Raw genomic sequence first — 16,978 nt, 5'->3', positions numbered from 1 at the left:
CTCAGCCCAATCTACCTCACAGGGTTATTGTTTTGGGAAAAAATAGGAGGGAAAACCATCTTAAGTTCCTGTACAAAAGGTGGGATACAAATCAAATCAAATCAAATCAAATCAAATCAAATCAAATCAATACATCAATGTCTCCCTTAACTCTTGAAAGAGAAACTATGAAATACAGTAGACTAGTAGTGGACCTGTTTATCCTGCAAATGAATTGTATCAGCTATCCTCAAATTCAGTGTAACTGAACAAGGAAATCTATGAAGCTGAAAACTCAGAATTAGCAAAGAGAATTTGATTTCATGCCTACTACACCTCAGATAAGAGTAGCTTTTCAATACATCATATATAGAAGAAGTAGAACATAAAGATTTAGGTGCAGAAATACATAGGACCCCATATTTTGCACAGGTAGTCCTCAGGTTACAACCATTAATTCAGTGACTGTTCAAAGGTATGATGGTGCTGAAAAAATGGACTTACATCCAGTCCTCAGAGTTCCGGCTGTGGCAATGTCCCCGTGGTCACATGATCAAAATTCAGGCGCTTGGTGACCTGCATTTACCACCATCGCAGCATCCTGCGGTCATGTTCTGCCCTGCATGAACTGCCTCCACTTCACCTCCCTCCACTCCCCCCTACCCTTCACTGGTGCCCTATCCCTCACCACTGCCTCTGAGCCCAGTGCTGACAGAGCTCCCGCACCATAGGGCTTGAGGCTGGCCTGCATCAGCAAGCCCAGCAGAGGGGAGGGGAGGGGAGGTGATGCTGAGGAGGAAGAGGAGGAAGAAGATGACAGCACTGAGGAAGGCAGGGAGGAAGGTCTGCTGGGGGTGCCAGTGGCAGTGGTGGCAGAATACAGCTGCATCTTCATCTCAGCCATGCTGTGCAGGGTGGCCAAAGGGCAGAGATGGAGGGGAGATGGGTGGGGGTAGTTGAAGGAGAGGCAGTTCACACAGGGCAGGAGAAGCAAATTGGCCTCTTGTGGCTCAGTGATCCCCTGAAAGCGTCCCTTGCCTTGGAAGAACTGAGGCTCAGGGCTGGGAAGGACCAAACCAAGAATGGCTTGGATCAGGGTCAGAACTGCAGGAGACGGAGACATGATCACCATTTGCAACCTTCCCAGCCAGCTTCTGACAAGCAAAGTTGATAGGGAAGCCAGCAGGAGGCTGCAAGTTGCAGTCATGTAAGGTCCTCGCCTAAGAACTCTGCAGTTCTCACCTAACAACTGGAATTGGGACTGCTGGAACGTCCACTGCTAAGCGGTCACGTTATGTTTTGCTTAACAACCACTTTGTTAGTGATGGAAATTCCAGTCCCAATTAGGGTCATAACCTGAGGATTACCTGCAGTGGCTAAAATGTTAGACCAGAACCAGAGATACTCAATTTCAATGTCCTGCTTTGCCAGAAAACCTCCTGGGTAACTTGAAGTCAATCATGATCTCTCAATGTAATCTACCCCACAAGATTGCTAAGAATATAAATGGAAGAATAATTATTATGTTCAATTATTTGGAGGAATAGAGAGATAAAGCAGGTAAGACAACTAAAAAACTGGCAACCTATAGTACTATTCTTAATTGTCAGAAGAGAGCTGCTGAAATCGTTAATATGGATGAAATAGACTTACATTATTCAGCAAGGATGAACTATGAGGTCCCATGGCTTGTAAAGTTAGCTGATGTACCTTTGGCTTGCCTCATGGCTAATTCAGCATGAATGCTCCGAGAATTACACAATCCCAGTGCTGTGTTCTTTGGTTTCCTACCTGAAAATTAAATTGTAAAATTGGCACTCTCCAAATGTTGATAATTTTTTTTATTTAGGATAAGCAAGATAAAAATGTATAAACTGAAGTGAATTATACACAGCTTACTGCAAGTCAGACAGCTACAGATTTATATAATTATTTTCCCACTTCTGTTCTCTCACTACCTCTCTTCTTAAGGCTGCCACAAATTGGCTCCCACAAATTGGATGTCCACTACACCATTTCATAGTCATCTACCTTTGTGCAGCCAGATATGCCAGTTCCATCTTCATTGCCTCTCCTCTCCTCTCCTCTCCTCTCCCCTCCCCTCTCTCCCCTCCCCTCCTTTTTTTTTTGGTGCCTTCAAGTCAGTGTTGACTCCTGGTGACTGCCTGGACTAGTCCCTGCAGTTTTCTTGGCAAGATTTCAGAAGTGGTTTGCCATTGCCCTCTTCTTCCTAGGGCTGAGAGTGACTGGCCCAAGGTCACCCAGCTGGCTTTGTGTCCAAGGCGGGATTAGAACTCCTAGTCTCTAGGTTTCTAGCCTGGTGCGTTCACCACTACACTAAGCTGGCTCTCTCTTCTTTCCATTACGGTAGTCTTCTATTTAAGTCATATGCTCATAGATGGAACTTGTACTTTTTAAGCTGCGTTATCATAAAGCACCTGGTCCTTGTTGATAATACAAAATAATGTGTTTACTTATGTAATAATTTCATTCAGAAGGCTGCTGGACTCCAAAATGATTCTGGGCAGTTTACATAATGAAAAGAGAGGAGAAAACAATAAAAGAACAAAAAAACATAATGTGTTAAATGAATGTAATTATTACTAATTCTAAATTGCTAATATGCTATAGACATTTTGAGTCAAGTAAGCAACTGAACCTGGATCAGTGACCACAGAGGATTGGAGGGGCATGCGTTCTCATCTCATCTGTACAAGACTCTAGCTGTCCATGCAACTATTGCATTGGGTAGGTTGCTTGTACTTGTTTAACTCCTGCCCTGATGATCGAGCTAAGAACTTTGGGCAATTAGGTTCCCACTCCAGCAGCTACCTTACATTTGACAGACAGCTCCTACTTCAACCCTCAACCCATCACATTTACCACCTGATGTTTCCATTGCATAGTCCAAAGCTATCCAACACCGCCATAGTGAACTGCCCAAATCCATGAAAAATCATTGACTAGAGCCAACACTTTTGATATACTGCATGAAATGCAGCATAACAGTCAATTTATACTTACTTTTGTTAGTCTCACTTCCATTCACTTCATCAGTAGTATAGGGAAAAGCAAAGTCAGTCGCATATGCATGGCTGACAGCTCCCGTAAGACTCACATTGGCAATCTTCAAGGAACATGCTTTGGGGAAAGAAGATGACAGCCCAGGAAATCCAGAATCTATTGGAGAACTGGCAGAAGGAAGGACCTACATGAGGATATAAGAAGCAATAAAGTATAATCTCCCAGTCTTAGAGATGCTACAAAGAAAAAAAATGCTATAGGCCCATACTTGATCAGTGGGTGCCTGCTCTACAAGAAAGAAAGACCCCAAACAATGGAAGATGATTTATACAGAAGTTGAGGGCTACAAGGTGGGAAATCCTAGGGATCTGATTTGCTGGCCAGTTTGGGGAAGCTAGGCATGTCCTTGCCGGCGTACCTGGGGTTACAGTAGTTCTTTTGTTAGGCAAAATGGGCCTTTTAGGAGGGCAGCAGAGTTGAGAAAGTTCATTATTAAGGAGATGGAATGTTGAGGTCCTCAGCTGATGGAGGATATTCTTGGAGATTCTCAAAGTTGCAATTCCCTTGGTAGGGCTGCCCTTGGGCTGGGCTGTGAGCTGGTGAGGAGATTTCTATTATTTGGTTTAGATGGCACTACAGGAGCTTTATCATGGGGGGTGGGCAAAAAGGGTCAATTTGGGTCTGATGGGATTAGGCAAAGAGATGAACTGGGGTGGGGGGAGAGGATGTAGTCTCCATTTTGTTATTTTCTCCACTACACCCAACTGAGAGCCAGTTTGGTCTAGTGGTTAAAGCACCAAGCTAGAAACTGGGAAACCGTGAGTTCTAGTCCCTCCTTAGTCATGAAGCCAGCTGGGTGACCTTAGGCCAGTCACTCTCAGCCCTAGGAAGAAGGCAAAACACTTCTGAAATCTTGCAAAAAACACTTCAGGGACTTGTCCAGGCAGTCACCAGGAGTAAAAAAAACTGACTCAAAGGCGCACGTGCACACCCGTGTTGTTGAGGTCTAAGATGTTTAATTCTCCTGGTAACCTTTCCAAATCTGCCTGCCTGCAGCGCATGACAACTGTAGTATAATCTGTGACCTGTTCAAGGGTATACCCTCACTTTATGTTATGTGCCAAAATGGTTTGTTATGTCATGTAAACACTCAAACTGAGGGTATGCATGGCTGTGTATTTCAAAAAAAAAAATCAGAGTAGAAAAAACTGACATGCAGAATGATTATTTATTGCAATTATTAATCATCTTGTTGGGGACTCCTTTGATAAGCAGAGTCCAAGAACACAACTCTACTGATTCAGTTACTTCTCAACTGGGAACCAGGACCATATATTATTTTCAGGATGCAGAGTAGCCTTCTTAGTGATGGTCTCTGTTCTATAAAGCTATCCATCAAGGCCCTGTGGTCATATCTTCTGCAACTTTTTTTTTTTTTAATGTACACTGCATCTGTTCCAGTAAGCTTTTAAGGATTATTAAAACCAGATGTTACTGTTTTGTATGACATTGTATACTTCTGACTACTTGGGTGCCTTTTCACATTCTGAAAAAACCTTAAGATGATGATTTCAAATATCTTCAAGGAGCTGATATTCTTTTAAGATTGATGTCTAATCCAAGACAGTGAGAATTAATTTTTATTATTTTTAACACATTTTCAAAAAATCTGATTGGGCTTTCATTTTCTATATTTTTGGATTAGCAACATTTTCTCTTATGGGATTTCACTGCAAGATCTGAAAACTTCAAGTTTGCTTCAGTGCTCACTGTAAAAAAACCAAACTTCTCACTTTTCCCATATTCTGCCCTAGATCTCAATGAATTAATCTTGTCTTCCTTCAGGCAAATTCCCATAATTTATTTTATTTCTTCTGAGGTGTAGCATATGAATTTTTAAATTAGCTAAATCAGTTTAAAAGCCAGCTCCACAACAGGTTATTAGACAACTTGAACTAAAATACTCATGTAGAAATAGATGAACTCCCTTAACTCAGAAGATAATTCAGTTACCTTGAAATCAATTACCTTCCAATCCAGGAACCAATTCCAAATCTATTTAAAATTTGCTGGGGTTAGCCTTTGACAATAGTCCCATGCAAGTAGATGGAAACCCTCATTAGGGTACTAGTGTTTCTGCTGCAGACAGGGACTTATACAGCAGAAAACTGGACTTTTAATCCATCTAAATCCAACTGGCATCAGCTCTCTAGATATTTCAGGCAAATGATGACTTTTCCAGCCTACCTGGCTGGGGCAGAACCTGGAATCTTCTGCACGGAAAACATCCAGTTTACCAATGAGTTGTGGCCCTTTCCCCATAAACATTAGCAAGCACTAACAGCTTAATTCTGTGTTCTGACCCCAGTAGGTTTTGACAGTATCTCTTCTTCAGTTGACAGCAGTTACTCTTCAGTTTCAGCCCACTGCTTCATGCTCTTATCTTCAACACTGGATGTTTCCCTTTCTCTCACTGACACCCTTTAAAAGATCTTTTAAAATCTGAAAATCCTGTTAGAAGTGGTCTATGCCTACATCCCATAAAAGTTGGGCTACAATAATGATAAACCACAATCCACATGAATTGTGTGGAAAGGGCCACAGTAGTGCACAAGAACAATTTGGTTGGAGATGTGGGACTGAGGAATCTGCTGTGACTCAAATGGAGGATATCCTTGTGACACCATTCTGGAAGTAGATCAAACTGAAAATGGCAGATGATACCCGTTTGTGTAATGCTCCCATTTCTGCCACCCTACCTTTGTTTCTCCAAGGAGTAGAATTTCCATTTTACAAGAGGAGCCCAGAACCACAACCAGAATACATATATATAATTTGTCCCCAGCAGAAGAAAGCACTTGAGACTACCTAGCCATAAGATAGAATGAAATGGATTGTTTCAGGATCGTTTGGGGGGAATTATTAAATAAATGTAATATTCTTTTAAATTATTTGATTTTTTATAATATTTTTGTTCCTACTGAGCGAGTGTAACACTTGAATATTCTTCCTTAAATTTCAAGTATATGGCTCACCCAATAAAACTGATATAAAATAAGGGGCTAATTAAGTTACTTTTTCCATGTGAAATTTCATGTGACATTTTCCATATGAAATTTCATGTGACCAGATTATTTTAAAAGGAACAATAAAAAGATTTTTCTTATTAACTTTTTACAAGCTCTTAGGGAAGAAAACTTGAGTGTCACAAAGAAAACTGAGGAACTGTTCTACTTTGGCAGCCTAACAAGAAAATGCCTCAGTTCTATTATAACTAACTAAGTAGAACATCTTCATTCAAGCTTCCTGAAAAACAGAAGATCCCACTAAAAAGTGGGAAGCCTTTGCACTTTCTTCTTAGCTGCACTAATATTGTCCTATCATTTAATTTTAAGTGATATCCAGTGTATAAAACACAGTTTAGATTAGAATTAGAGCATTTACAAGACACAATAATTGAATTCACAAGCAGTTTATCTTCAAGTGACAAAACCAGTTTTTGTGCATATAAAGAAACATGCCTCACCTATTAGAAACATGGCAGAAATTTTGCCTACTATGACATGTATGTAACAGTGAAGCTTAAGACATCACAAATCAAGGTTCTAGTATGAGTTAAGATCACAGAAGGGAATGGGTCTAACCTAAGGTACTGTTAAATATTAAAAGGCTGCCTGCAGGCGGGCCTAAATAGAGTCATCTCCAGATCTAAAAAGGCAGTTGATATGGAACATGTGCTTTTCAATATTCTAATGGCCCAATTTGTAGAGGGTATATCCTTTTCTCTATAGCAATTTGAAATAACAACTAAATATTCAAAGCTTAGATATTATGCTCCAAGGGAAAAAAAATCTGCAGCTTAAGAGTCAAGATGCAAATATAAAACATTTTGTCAATTTTCAAATTAATTCTTCTTCTCCTAATAATAGAAACAGTGAGCTGCGACCCAGAATACTAGATTTTCTTTTCCACTGAAAATTGTATTAGTCTTACTGGCCACTAAGAATTCAACCAAGTATTATATATACACTTTCCCCTCTATCACTGGGAATTGTTAAGGGCTGGCTCATAAAAAAGGAAAAAAAGGAAAAGGAAAGGATACTAAAGTTCCCAGTATGTTGAAGCACTTCTCACACAGCCACTCTCATCCCAAACACTACCCAAACCTTCAGAGCTAGTCTTACAATGGCCTGTGACTGCCCTCACAAAGCCATGATGAGAATTCAAGAATGAGCTCTCCAGAGCTAACCAGCATTCCTTTCAGCTGATCAGAAAAAGAATACCAAAAGTGGCCTCTGGACAAGGCACTATGACTGTCCCCATCTCTATCCTTTCCTTGTGCAACAGTTGTTTCTGCAGCAGAAAAGTAAAAAAAAAAAAAAATGCAGCTCAAAGCTACCCTGATGTCCACTATGCACTGGGTTACTATGTCAGCAGCTGTGGGGAAAGAGGACAGCAAGGAACCTGGAGGTGGGGACTTGTGGAAATTCCCACAAGTGATGAAATGGCCCAACTACAAGCCCAGTGGAATTCCATCATAAGTTGCAACACAGGTTTGCAATTTGAACTGTACTGCAGTGCAGCTCAAGCCAATCATGGCATGGGATCACAGGGACATGGCTCTGATCTGCGAGTAGTATCAAAGTCCCTATAGAAGTGCCATAAATTTATCTGTGTTACTAAGGCCTGTGATTAAGCAGAATCATGGCAAGTATAATTCTAAGTGCTTCATTAAGTTTACATTCTATCTTTTTTCCAGGATGCCACTCAAGATGGCATCCATCCACAGAATTCCCAGATGGTCTCTAATCCAGACACTGATGAGGTCAAGGCCAACTGACTTTCAACGGATCAAGAATCTCTTACAAATTTTAATTCACCAGACCTTTGCAGGTGTAAGGCTAACTGTTCCTATAGATAATGCACATAGATATGGACTAAAAATGTAACTGGAGCACATAGACTTTTTGATTTATTTATTGGAAAAAATAAGATGTGGTTATACCCAGGTTATGTTGTACACACTTATAAACAAGTGTGAGATTTCAGATCCAAGGTAAGAATTTGAACATATATTAAAGTGACAAGGATAAGTTTATCCCATGATAGAGTGGAGCATGTTAGATGGTTGTATGATGGTTAACTGATGCCCTCTCTGTATGTTTTGCTGCCATTTTTTTTCTTTTCTTTTTCTTTTAATTTAAATTGTGATTTTAATGGTTTTTATGTGTTCTGTTTTATTATGTACGCAACCCAGAGTCATCATGTGATATGGGCAGCTATACATATGTGATTGATAAATAAATAAATGAATGAATAAATAAATAGTTTATATTCCTCTCTTGTTTACACTTACGTCTTTGCCTCTCAAAGTCTCACCCATCCAATCTCTTAACCTTACACACCATTCCCTTGCTTTTTAACTCCCTTCCCCAATTATGTCTGTTGGAAATCACTCCCTGTTTTTATTTGCTATCTGTGAATTAAGCACAGCAGGACTCACTTGGTTGCCTCAAGGTGACAAGGTATCAGCAAGTATGGATTCCTTCAAAATAAAAGTGAGTCACAAGTATACATTCAAAGTCATTTAGTGCTTCAGGAAAGTAAAATGGAACAAGCTGACCTTGCCAGGCTTCATCAGAAAATGTTATTTCAGGTCAATGAGCACATAATGATGATCATTTCTGAGCAGGTAACAGGGACCCAGGGGGTATAACAACAATCTTTGGAGCAAGATAGCTTAAGATAGTATTGTTAAATAGACAATTGCAATCCCTATTTCTGAACTGTCATGGATGTCAGCTTTAAACTCTTGATGAAACATGGCAACCCACATGCTGTGTGTCAAAAATATGGGAAGGAAGGGAGGGAGGGAGGGAGGGAGGGAGGGAGAAGAAGACAGGCCCAAACCAAACTTAATTATAATAACCATGCTTTACTTGCTGTTCTAGCAAATGGAATTCAGCCCTTGCCCTCTCTTCTGGGCTAACTGTCACTCCGTCCAAAATCTGAAGGTTAGGCAAGCGAAATACAAGGAGGGGGCGATGGCAAATCTTACGTGATACCTAGGACAGGAAAAGAGGATGCAAAAAGTTAATCCAAGCACTAAAGCATCAGGTTCTCCATATCCACATCTTTTCCAAAGGTTCAGGTCAATTCCTAGACTTAATTGAAGGTGAAGACCGATAGAACAAAGTTAACGCCTCTAACACTAACAAAGGGTAAAGTCAGATGTAACAAATTTGAAAAGGGAATCTGTTTTCATAACTTTAAAAGACAAGCATGCAGTCTTATAACAAATCACATACATTTTTAAATGAGTTGTGCAGCAATTCTCATTTTGAAAGAGAAGCTATAATGGTAAAGAGAGCAATGATGAGCACTGAGTCTGCTTAGTACAAGGGAAGCATTATACAATTCAATGTTATGCTCAGCAGAAAGGTGATAAGAAAGGAGAGAGAACATGATAAGACTTAAAACTGCTGCTTTTGTTCTGCACCAAATATATTCCCCAAAAATAAAAAAATAAAATTAGAAAACTTTCAGTGCCTAGTTTTGCTGCAACCCCAACCTACTGAAACCAGTGTAAGTGTACAGCTGAATACTGCAATCAAGTGATAATAGGAATTATTAGGGCTGTGAATGCTTCGGATTCAATTCCAAAAACATACTTTGAAGCATGGAGTGCACGAATGCAGGATCTCTCTGCAATTTCTTAAAGCAATTTCCTGGGATCATACAAAGAAAAAATAAATTGTAGTCCACATTCTCTCTGAAATCTGACTTCAAGTCCTGCAATGTTTATTTAATATATATATACTTTGGGGGTAATTATAACTCAGTTCTGAATGAAATCTATAAAGTGGCTTACCTAAAAATTATACAAAAAGTTTAACAATAAAGTAAACAATTCAAAAAGATACTCAAACACATCTCAAAGCAGAGGATTAAAACAGTAAATACTGAAAAAGAACTTCAAAACCACTGAATACAAAACAACACTAAGTAAAAAATAAAGCAACAACAGAAATCTGCTGAACATAAACATATTAATGTGCCTGGGCAATGAAGCATTTTTTTCAATTCTGACATTTGGGGAATATTATAGTTTGCCTGCTTGCATTCAACTCATTTTCATGGTTTCCCAAGAATGTATTGACTATTCACTGGGAAGACTTCTACTTATTCAGATATTGTGCTTAATATCTTGAATAAATTCATAACATTTTATGGTAAGTGGTAGACACTGAAAGCTGCTTTATTCTTAATGCAGCATGCTGTACAGCATTTTCTAAATAGAGACATTATGAATATTTAGAGGAATGAAACAGAGGGAAGAGTAAACTTAAGTGATGTAACTGTGCAAAATAGTATACTCACTGGATTTCCATATATTGAAAGTTCTTTAATACAAGGAAGATGTTCAAGTTTTTCAAGTTCTGCTAATTCCTGCCCCCAAAATAAAAAATAAATTATGACTGGTCCTCAAAGTTCTGGCCATCCCAGCACTCCCATGGTGACATGATCACAATCTGGGTGTTTGGCAACTGGCTCACATTTATGACAGTTGCAGCATCCTATGGCCACATGTTCACCATTTGCGACCTTCCCTGCTGGCTTCCCACAAACAAAATCAATAGGGAAGCCAGCAGGGAAGGCCGCAAGTCGCACCCTCCCCCATCTGGCAGCAGCCAACCCTGGCCCAGCTGTGTAGGCCATTTGCGCACCCTCCTGCTCCCAGCAGCAGCCATGCCCAGCTCTGCTACACTCACACCACACCTCTCAGGCCACTTGCACAGCCTGCCCTGCACTGCATCAGCCACGTCACACCTTGTGAGCCACCTGTGCACCCTCCCCCAGCCCAGCTGCACTCACAACGTGCAGGCCACTCACACACCCTTGTCCGCCCAGCAGCAGCCACCATTGGCCACAACATACCTGCCTGCTGGGTTTCTTGCAAGCCATCTGGAACTCGCTTAACAACCTACTATCCTCACTTAACAACAGCAACGGGGAATGTCTGGATTGCCGTTGCTAAATGATGCAGTCACGTGACATAGCACTTTACGACTGCATCACTTAGTGATGGAAATTCCGGTCCCAATTACTAATCAAGGACTACCTATATAGCTTTTCTGTAGAAAATACATGTCCACAAAGTCACACAACATGGCATATGTGTATATGCATATTAGACAGGGAATGCACTGATAAAGGTGCTTTAAGGTACTACAACTCAACCTGAATGAAGAAGAAACCCCAGAAGTGCCAAAGATTTATGTGCTATTTCCAAAAAAGTACTAGGACCAAAAGAGAATAGTGATGGTGGGCCAGATGCAATTTGTGGAGCATCCGTGTATAATCTTTTACCCAGAGTTGCACAATTTTTTTTTCTGGTTTTAAGGTCTCAAATTCTGATTTCTGTTATAGTCCTTTCTGTTCTTATGATTTCCAGCTGACCTACTCTCTGTTGCAGTAAAGGAATGAGGAAACCATCACTTGAGACATTGGTTCTACTCCAATCAACCTTCTCCAACCTAATGCTCTACAGATGTAATGGAAGTACAACTCCCAAAATTTCCACTCAGCAGATATACTGGCCAAGAATTCAAGGAGCTCAAACATATTTGGAAGACCTCAGGTTGGAAAGGCCAAGTATAAGACCTACTGTACCTGAATTCTGTTGAGACCAAGGAAAAGTTTCTGTAGTTTTCCCAAGGGAAGCAAATTGTTGAGTTCACGCAGGCGATTCTCCTCCAGATGAAGAGCCAGCAGGGAGCTCTGTTTGCCAAAGGAATTCTCACTGATAACTTTAATTTTATTATGATCCAGCACCAATTCCTGAAGAATCTGCAGGCCTTCAAGCCCTTCAATGTGGCTGATTTCATTTCCTGTTAAACACCAAAATCAAAAGTGGATAGGGATGCAATGGACAAACAGACAACTGAAAGTAATTAAAAGGACAAATATTTCAGAATAGCTACACCCTCTTCACCCAGCCAAAACCATACCACTGAATATCAGGTCTTATAATGGATACCCACAACTCCAACCATCATGGTATTTAATACTTCTCTCTACGAAGTATCTCTGAATGAATATGGAATTTATTTGATCTGCAATCAGATCATGTTTATATTCCTGTGAAATATACTGTCATATCATGATTTGCTTGTTTTGGAGTTAGTGTATCATATGAACTCAGCAGCTGATGGCTTACTATTATGCTGAATCCAGGCTACTAATAAAGTATGATTTACTCAACAAACCATAGTTATAACAACACTGGCTTAGTCTAATGTGTGAACAATTAATGCCACAAGTTAATCAGCTTGGCTTTCCATGATGGGAAGCCCATAATGTCATGAGGGACAAGGGTGTCCCTCCCTCCCTGTCAGCGTTTACTCCTGGTGACTCCCTGGACAAGTTCCTGCAGTTTTCTCGGCAAGATTTTGGAAGTGGTTTGCCATTGCCTCCTTCCCAGAGCTGAGAGAAAGTGACTGTCCCAAGGTCACCCAGCTGGCTTTGTGCCTAAGGACGGACTAGAACTCAGTCTCCAGTTTCTAGCCTGGTGCCTTAACCACACCACCAAACTGGCTCTCTTTAATATTTAATACTAATTATTTAATAAAATTATTTAATATATTATTGTTTATTTTGTAGTTTGAGGGGGGGGGTTATGTTATGTTAGCTGCCAGAATCTCTATTACAAGATGGGAGGCTACACAACTTGAATAAATGAATAAATAACAAAAAACTGGCATCTCCCTTGAGTCATACTTCTGCTGGAAGAATTGAAAAGTTTTCCTGGGCAAAGGCTACCAAGCAGATGATATATTTTTTTCACACTACTGGTAGAACTAGCTAAACATGATGTGGTAATTCCATGACTGCAATATCCTCTTTTTAAGGGTGCAGGAGTACCAAGGCAGTAATGCACATTTCACCTCCACGTCCCTGCTTAAACTCTTCAAATCAGCTTTAGCTGGGTGGGGGGAGAAAATATGCTTTTCCCCACAGGGAATAGCTTTTAAGAGATTCATGTGTGGAATCAGCACAAAGTTTAAGAGTTGTTCTTCACTCGTGCCTCAATCCTAATATAAAATCTACACCCCCCCCCCAAAATCTATTTTGACAAAGGAAAGACCACAGGAGATCCAATCATAAAAATTCTGTATTACATTCAGTTGGATCAGAAGAGGTAGAACTCCTTCCACTCCTCTCCCCATTTACAGTTTTTGCTAACTTTAGTACTGCTTTAAAAAGTCTGCAAAGCCTTTTTATCAGAGATAGCATGGGATAAAATAATACTAAGGCTTTGGGGGGGAAAGTCTTTTCTTTTTCCTTGAACTTCATTAACTGAACTTAGTATCAAAACCACACATTTTCAATACAGTATTGTTTCTTTGAAAGGATATTTTTAATTTCTCAAAAGGAAGATAGTGGGTGGTAGAGGCTTCTTTTTAACCAACCTGTTTGTGATGTTATGCCATAATAGCATCATAAAGGAACCTATTTGATGAAATACATTATCTCGATTAGTGATTTAGGCTTTATGATATGGTGCCTATATGTACATGATTATTTGATCTAATGGTGGTCCTCCTTAGGGATTACTATTGGGGATCATAGTTTCATTTGGTATTTGAAATATACTGTTGTAGTGCAAAATGTTCCTCTTTAAAGTACTAGACAGCCAAGGCCTATTCCATGCACCACCCTATAAGAATTCTTGGTTTTCTGCAAAAGGCAACTATAGATAAATGATAATGATATTGAACTAACTATTGCTACTTACCCTGTAAAAACAAAAACTTCAGATTTTTTAGCCTACTAATCTGTAACAAGGCCAAACTTGTAATTCCATTATAGCCCAAATGGAGAACTTCTAAACTCTCCATTATTGGAGACAAACTTTCGCTGAATCCTGCATCCCTAAAATGAAAACAGGATCTGAGTCAGGAAGAATAGCTCAACAAAACTGAATGTGAAAATAAATTTCTGCAAAGGTCTTCAGCACCTATGGTAGGCTTTTAAAAGACTGTATGCGAAAGGACATCTTGTTATATTGTTGGAAGCCAGGCAACGATCTAAACCTGAACTTTAAGCAATGACATGAAAATCCATGCATTTTGTAAATTGATAAACATAAACAATTATAATACATATTTTTGAAAGCATTCTTACTTTACAGCATTTTTTCACACCTCCCTAAAACTTTTGCACAGTACTGTATATTTGGAAGAGCTTGCGCAGTGCACGCTAGGGTTTCTAACTATGGTGGTTTAGGTATAGGAAACTGAGTTCTTAACAAAACAAGAATTGAGAATGTAGGAGGAGCATCCAGAGCTAGCCTCTCCTCTAATTTAAATCTAAGGGTTTCATTCCATTGTCATGAATCCCAACATCTTAATGACATAGCCAATTTCTCTTGGCTGAGATGACCAAGCAGTTGGTTCATGCTCTGATGTATTATGCTTGATATACTGTAGCAGCCTGTTGATTCATACTCTAAATGCCGCTGTTCATATTATTCTGGACCTTCTCCATTTCACTCCTACCTTTTTTTAGTCTCATGTTGGCTGAGTATTTATGAAAGAAGACAGTATAAATAGCTCATGTTGATATATCATGTCCTGGATATTAGCAAACCCAGTAATTTGAAAGACCTGCAATGACTCATCTCATTATTGGGTCAGGGTCAATTGGTTCTCCTACTTAACTAGAATAGCCACATCACAATTGAGAGTCTTTTCTTACTAGCTTGACTTGGAATCAATGCCCACAAGAATTATATCAGCCCTTCAAGGCAGATCAAACTAGGAATCCAATGTCATGTAGGTCAGCATTATTTTTATTGTAAAGCTATAATAACAGAATCTTGCAAGTTCAAATGCGCTCCCTCCCCTTTTATCTTCATGAGAAGTAGGAAGAGTCTTGTCTGAGACATTTACTCAGATTACATTCCTGCCCTGGACTCAGTTCTCTTTTATCTGACTGTTGTCTTGGTAGCGGCTCTTCCTCCTGTCCCTCAAGGCTATTCCCTCTTCCCTCTATAATTATGCTTGGAATATGAACATAATAAAGAAGTAAAACTGTTTTTCTTAGGACCCTATTAATTTGTTTCTAAAAAACTTGATATTTTAATTTGAATGTGCAAATGCTGAAGTTATAATATGTCATGGGTCTTTTAGTTTAGAGATTCCTTACTTTTTATTGTGATAGTATAATGTAATGCAGCAGGTTATAATCTTGTATGATTCTATGTTTGTACTGCACTTAATTATCATCACATGCTAAATAATAAATAAAATCACTACTACTAATGCTACTACTCCCCATTCCATCAACAGATCATTGACCAGAAAACATATTCAGATATCTACTGTGTAGCTAGCAACAATTTTCCAGGCTCTTCTTCAGGAAAATGAACTGCAGATAAAGACAAACATAAAACAGAAACAGGAATCATGGCAAATTCTTCTTTGTTAGAGATGTGATCCACATAGCAGCAAACTGAATACTGGCTTGGGTTATCACACTAACTCTTCCCCTCATGGTTCAAGTAAGAGTCTACTTCTTAACGCTTTGTTTAAACATTAAACATTGTTCGGCATGACTTTTAATGTGTTTATCAATTACCAATTAATTCAACAAGAAATTAATGAGATGTCAAGCCAGTACTAGGGCAAACAATTGCAGCACCCTGCCAGCCATGAAACTTTAAGTCAATCACTAATTCTCAAACTTTACTTACTTCACAGAGGTGCCTGTGAGGATAAAACAGTGGGTGGCTTGAATTTGAAATGCCCTATTCTGAGTTTGAAACAGCCATTTCACATTCAAAACAGACCGCTTCAATTAATGGGAAGTGTTTTGAGCTCAAAACAGCTTTTGCACATTGCTTATGCATCATCCAGACCTCCTTAGAGAAAGTAAGTAAGGTAAAATACATAATACTACTCCAGATGTAGATGGGATTGAAGGAATGTTCATGGGGGACCAGTGAACCAGTTCTATGCTCAGCAATTTCCTGCTAGAAGCTCACAACGTGGTTTTTCTCCCAGAGCTGACCCTAGAGTGGAAATGTTTTATTTGGAGACTGGTTCCAGTTAGGGTTCACTTCTCTCCAAGCACACTGCCCATTCTTTCTGTTGCTGTTATTAAAACTGTATACCTGCTGCCTCTGGACGTCCCTTGCTGTCCATATCCACTGGACACCACCTTCTGATATAGCAACTGTCTGTTTGTTAAGTGATTTGAAGGCTTTTGTCTAGGGAGGATCGACTCAATGTGATTATAATTGAGGCAGAGAACCTGCATGAAAAATGGAATTGTAGGTCATCAAGTGAATTCTACTCAGTTTAGATAATCAGCAATAGGGCTAATAACTAACTACGGTATGTGGAGACTTAAGAGTACAAAAGGGAATAAGGATGACTCACATTTATGCCCTGATTTGTCTTGCAGTGGCTGTCTCAAAAACACCCTTCCCACATTAACATGCTAGATGGGAACGGCAAGAGTTGCAACCTACAACATCTAAAGGATGCCAGGGAGAACTTGGAGCCCACAACTATATTTATCTGTTAGTGGTAAAGGATCCTTACAGCACAAAAGTAAACATGCACCAGTCACTAATATGTGTGAGAAAAGGCAACAATTTCATTACACGAGGGGAGACATGGGGAAAGAGAGCACTCAACTGGTGTAGGTGGGTGTATAAATTCTTTATCAGTCTTGAGCTTGCTCAGTGACCATCAACTATTTATAAATGGCTACCGTTCCAGAATTACAATAAAGATTTAGTTCTTAGCCATCGTGTCTAAATCTTTTGAGAGTTTTAGCCTAGTTTATTACTGCCCTGGGAAACCTGATGTTCAGATAACAAAACCTTTTACAATCTTTATAGAATTCAGTTTTACAATCCATCTCAGGATGATCAGTATTATGTTTTATAGATGACAGAAGTGAC

The 16,978-nt window shown here is 39.5% G+C and overlaps 1 protein-coding gene and 1 long non-coding RNA gene across 3 annotated transcripts in view; one reads left to right on the top strand and one right to left on the bottom strand.

Annotated features, from left to right (window-relative positions):
- LOC112540727 (uncharacterized) overlaps positions 1-8,845 on the top strand; it is a 39,259-nt gene extending 30,414 nt beyond the window's left edge. For both annotated transcript variants that reach the window (XR_003084810.2, XR_015797663.1), the window contains one exon: positions 7,763-8,845. This is a non-coding gene — a long non-coding RNA (uncharacterized LOC112540727). The remainder of the gene's footprint in view (positions 1-7,762) is intronic.
- The window catches only part of LRRC9 (leucine rich repeat containing 9), a 65,458-nt gene that overhangs the window by 1,506 nt on the left and 46,974 nt on the right, over positions 1-16,978 (bottom strand). The window contains exons 25-31 of the mRNA XM_088149718.1: positions 16,181-16,320; positions 13,802-13,938; positions 11,677-11,894; positions 10,384-10,452; positions 8,943-9,068; positions 3,004-3,187; positions 1,633-1,770 (exon numbers count right to left, since the gene is read on the bottom strand). Coding sequence (XP_088005844.1) covers positions 1,652-1,770; positions 3,004-3,187; positions 8,943-9,068; positions 10,384-10,452; positions 11,677-11,894; positions 13,802-13,938; positions 16,181-16,320 — 993 coding nt within the window. The 3' untranslated portion in view covers positions 1,633-1,651. The remainder of the gene's footprint in view (positions 1-1,632; positions 1,771-3,003; positions 3,188-8,942; positions 9,069-10,383; positions 10,453-11,676; positions 11,895-13,801; positions 13,939-16,180; positions 16,321-16,978) is intronic.

The sequence above is a fragment of the Python bivittatus genome, unplaced genomic scaffold (assembly GCF_059951505.1).
Source record: "Python bivittatus isolate LINGU-HERP-01145 unplaced genomic scaffold, Pbiv_v1 ctg000580_np1212, whole genome shotgun sequence".
Lineage (NCBI taxonomy): Eukaryota > Metazoa > Chordata > Lepidosauria > Squamata > Pythonidae > Python > Python bivittatus.
This window is presented reverse-complemented; position numbering and strand designations above follow the sequence as displayed.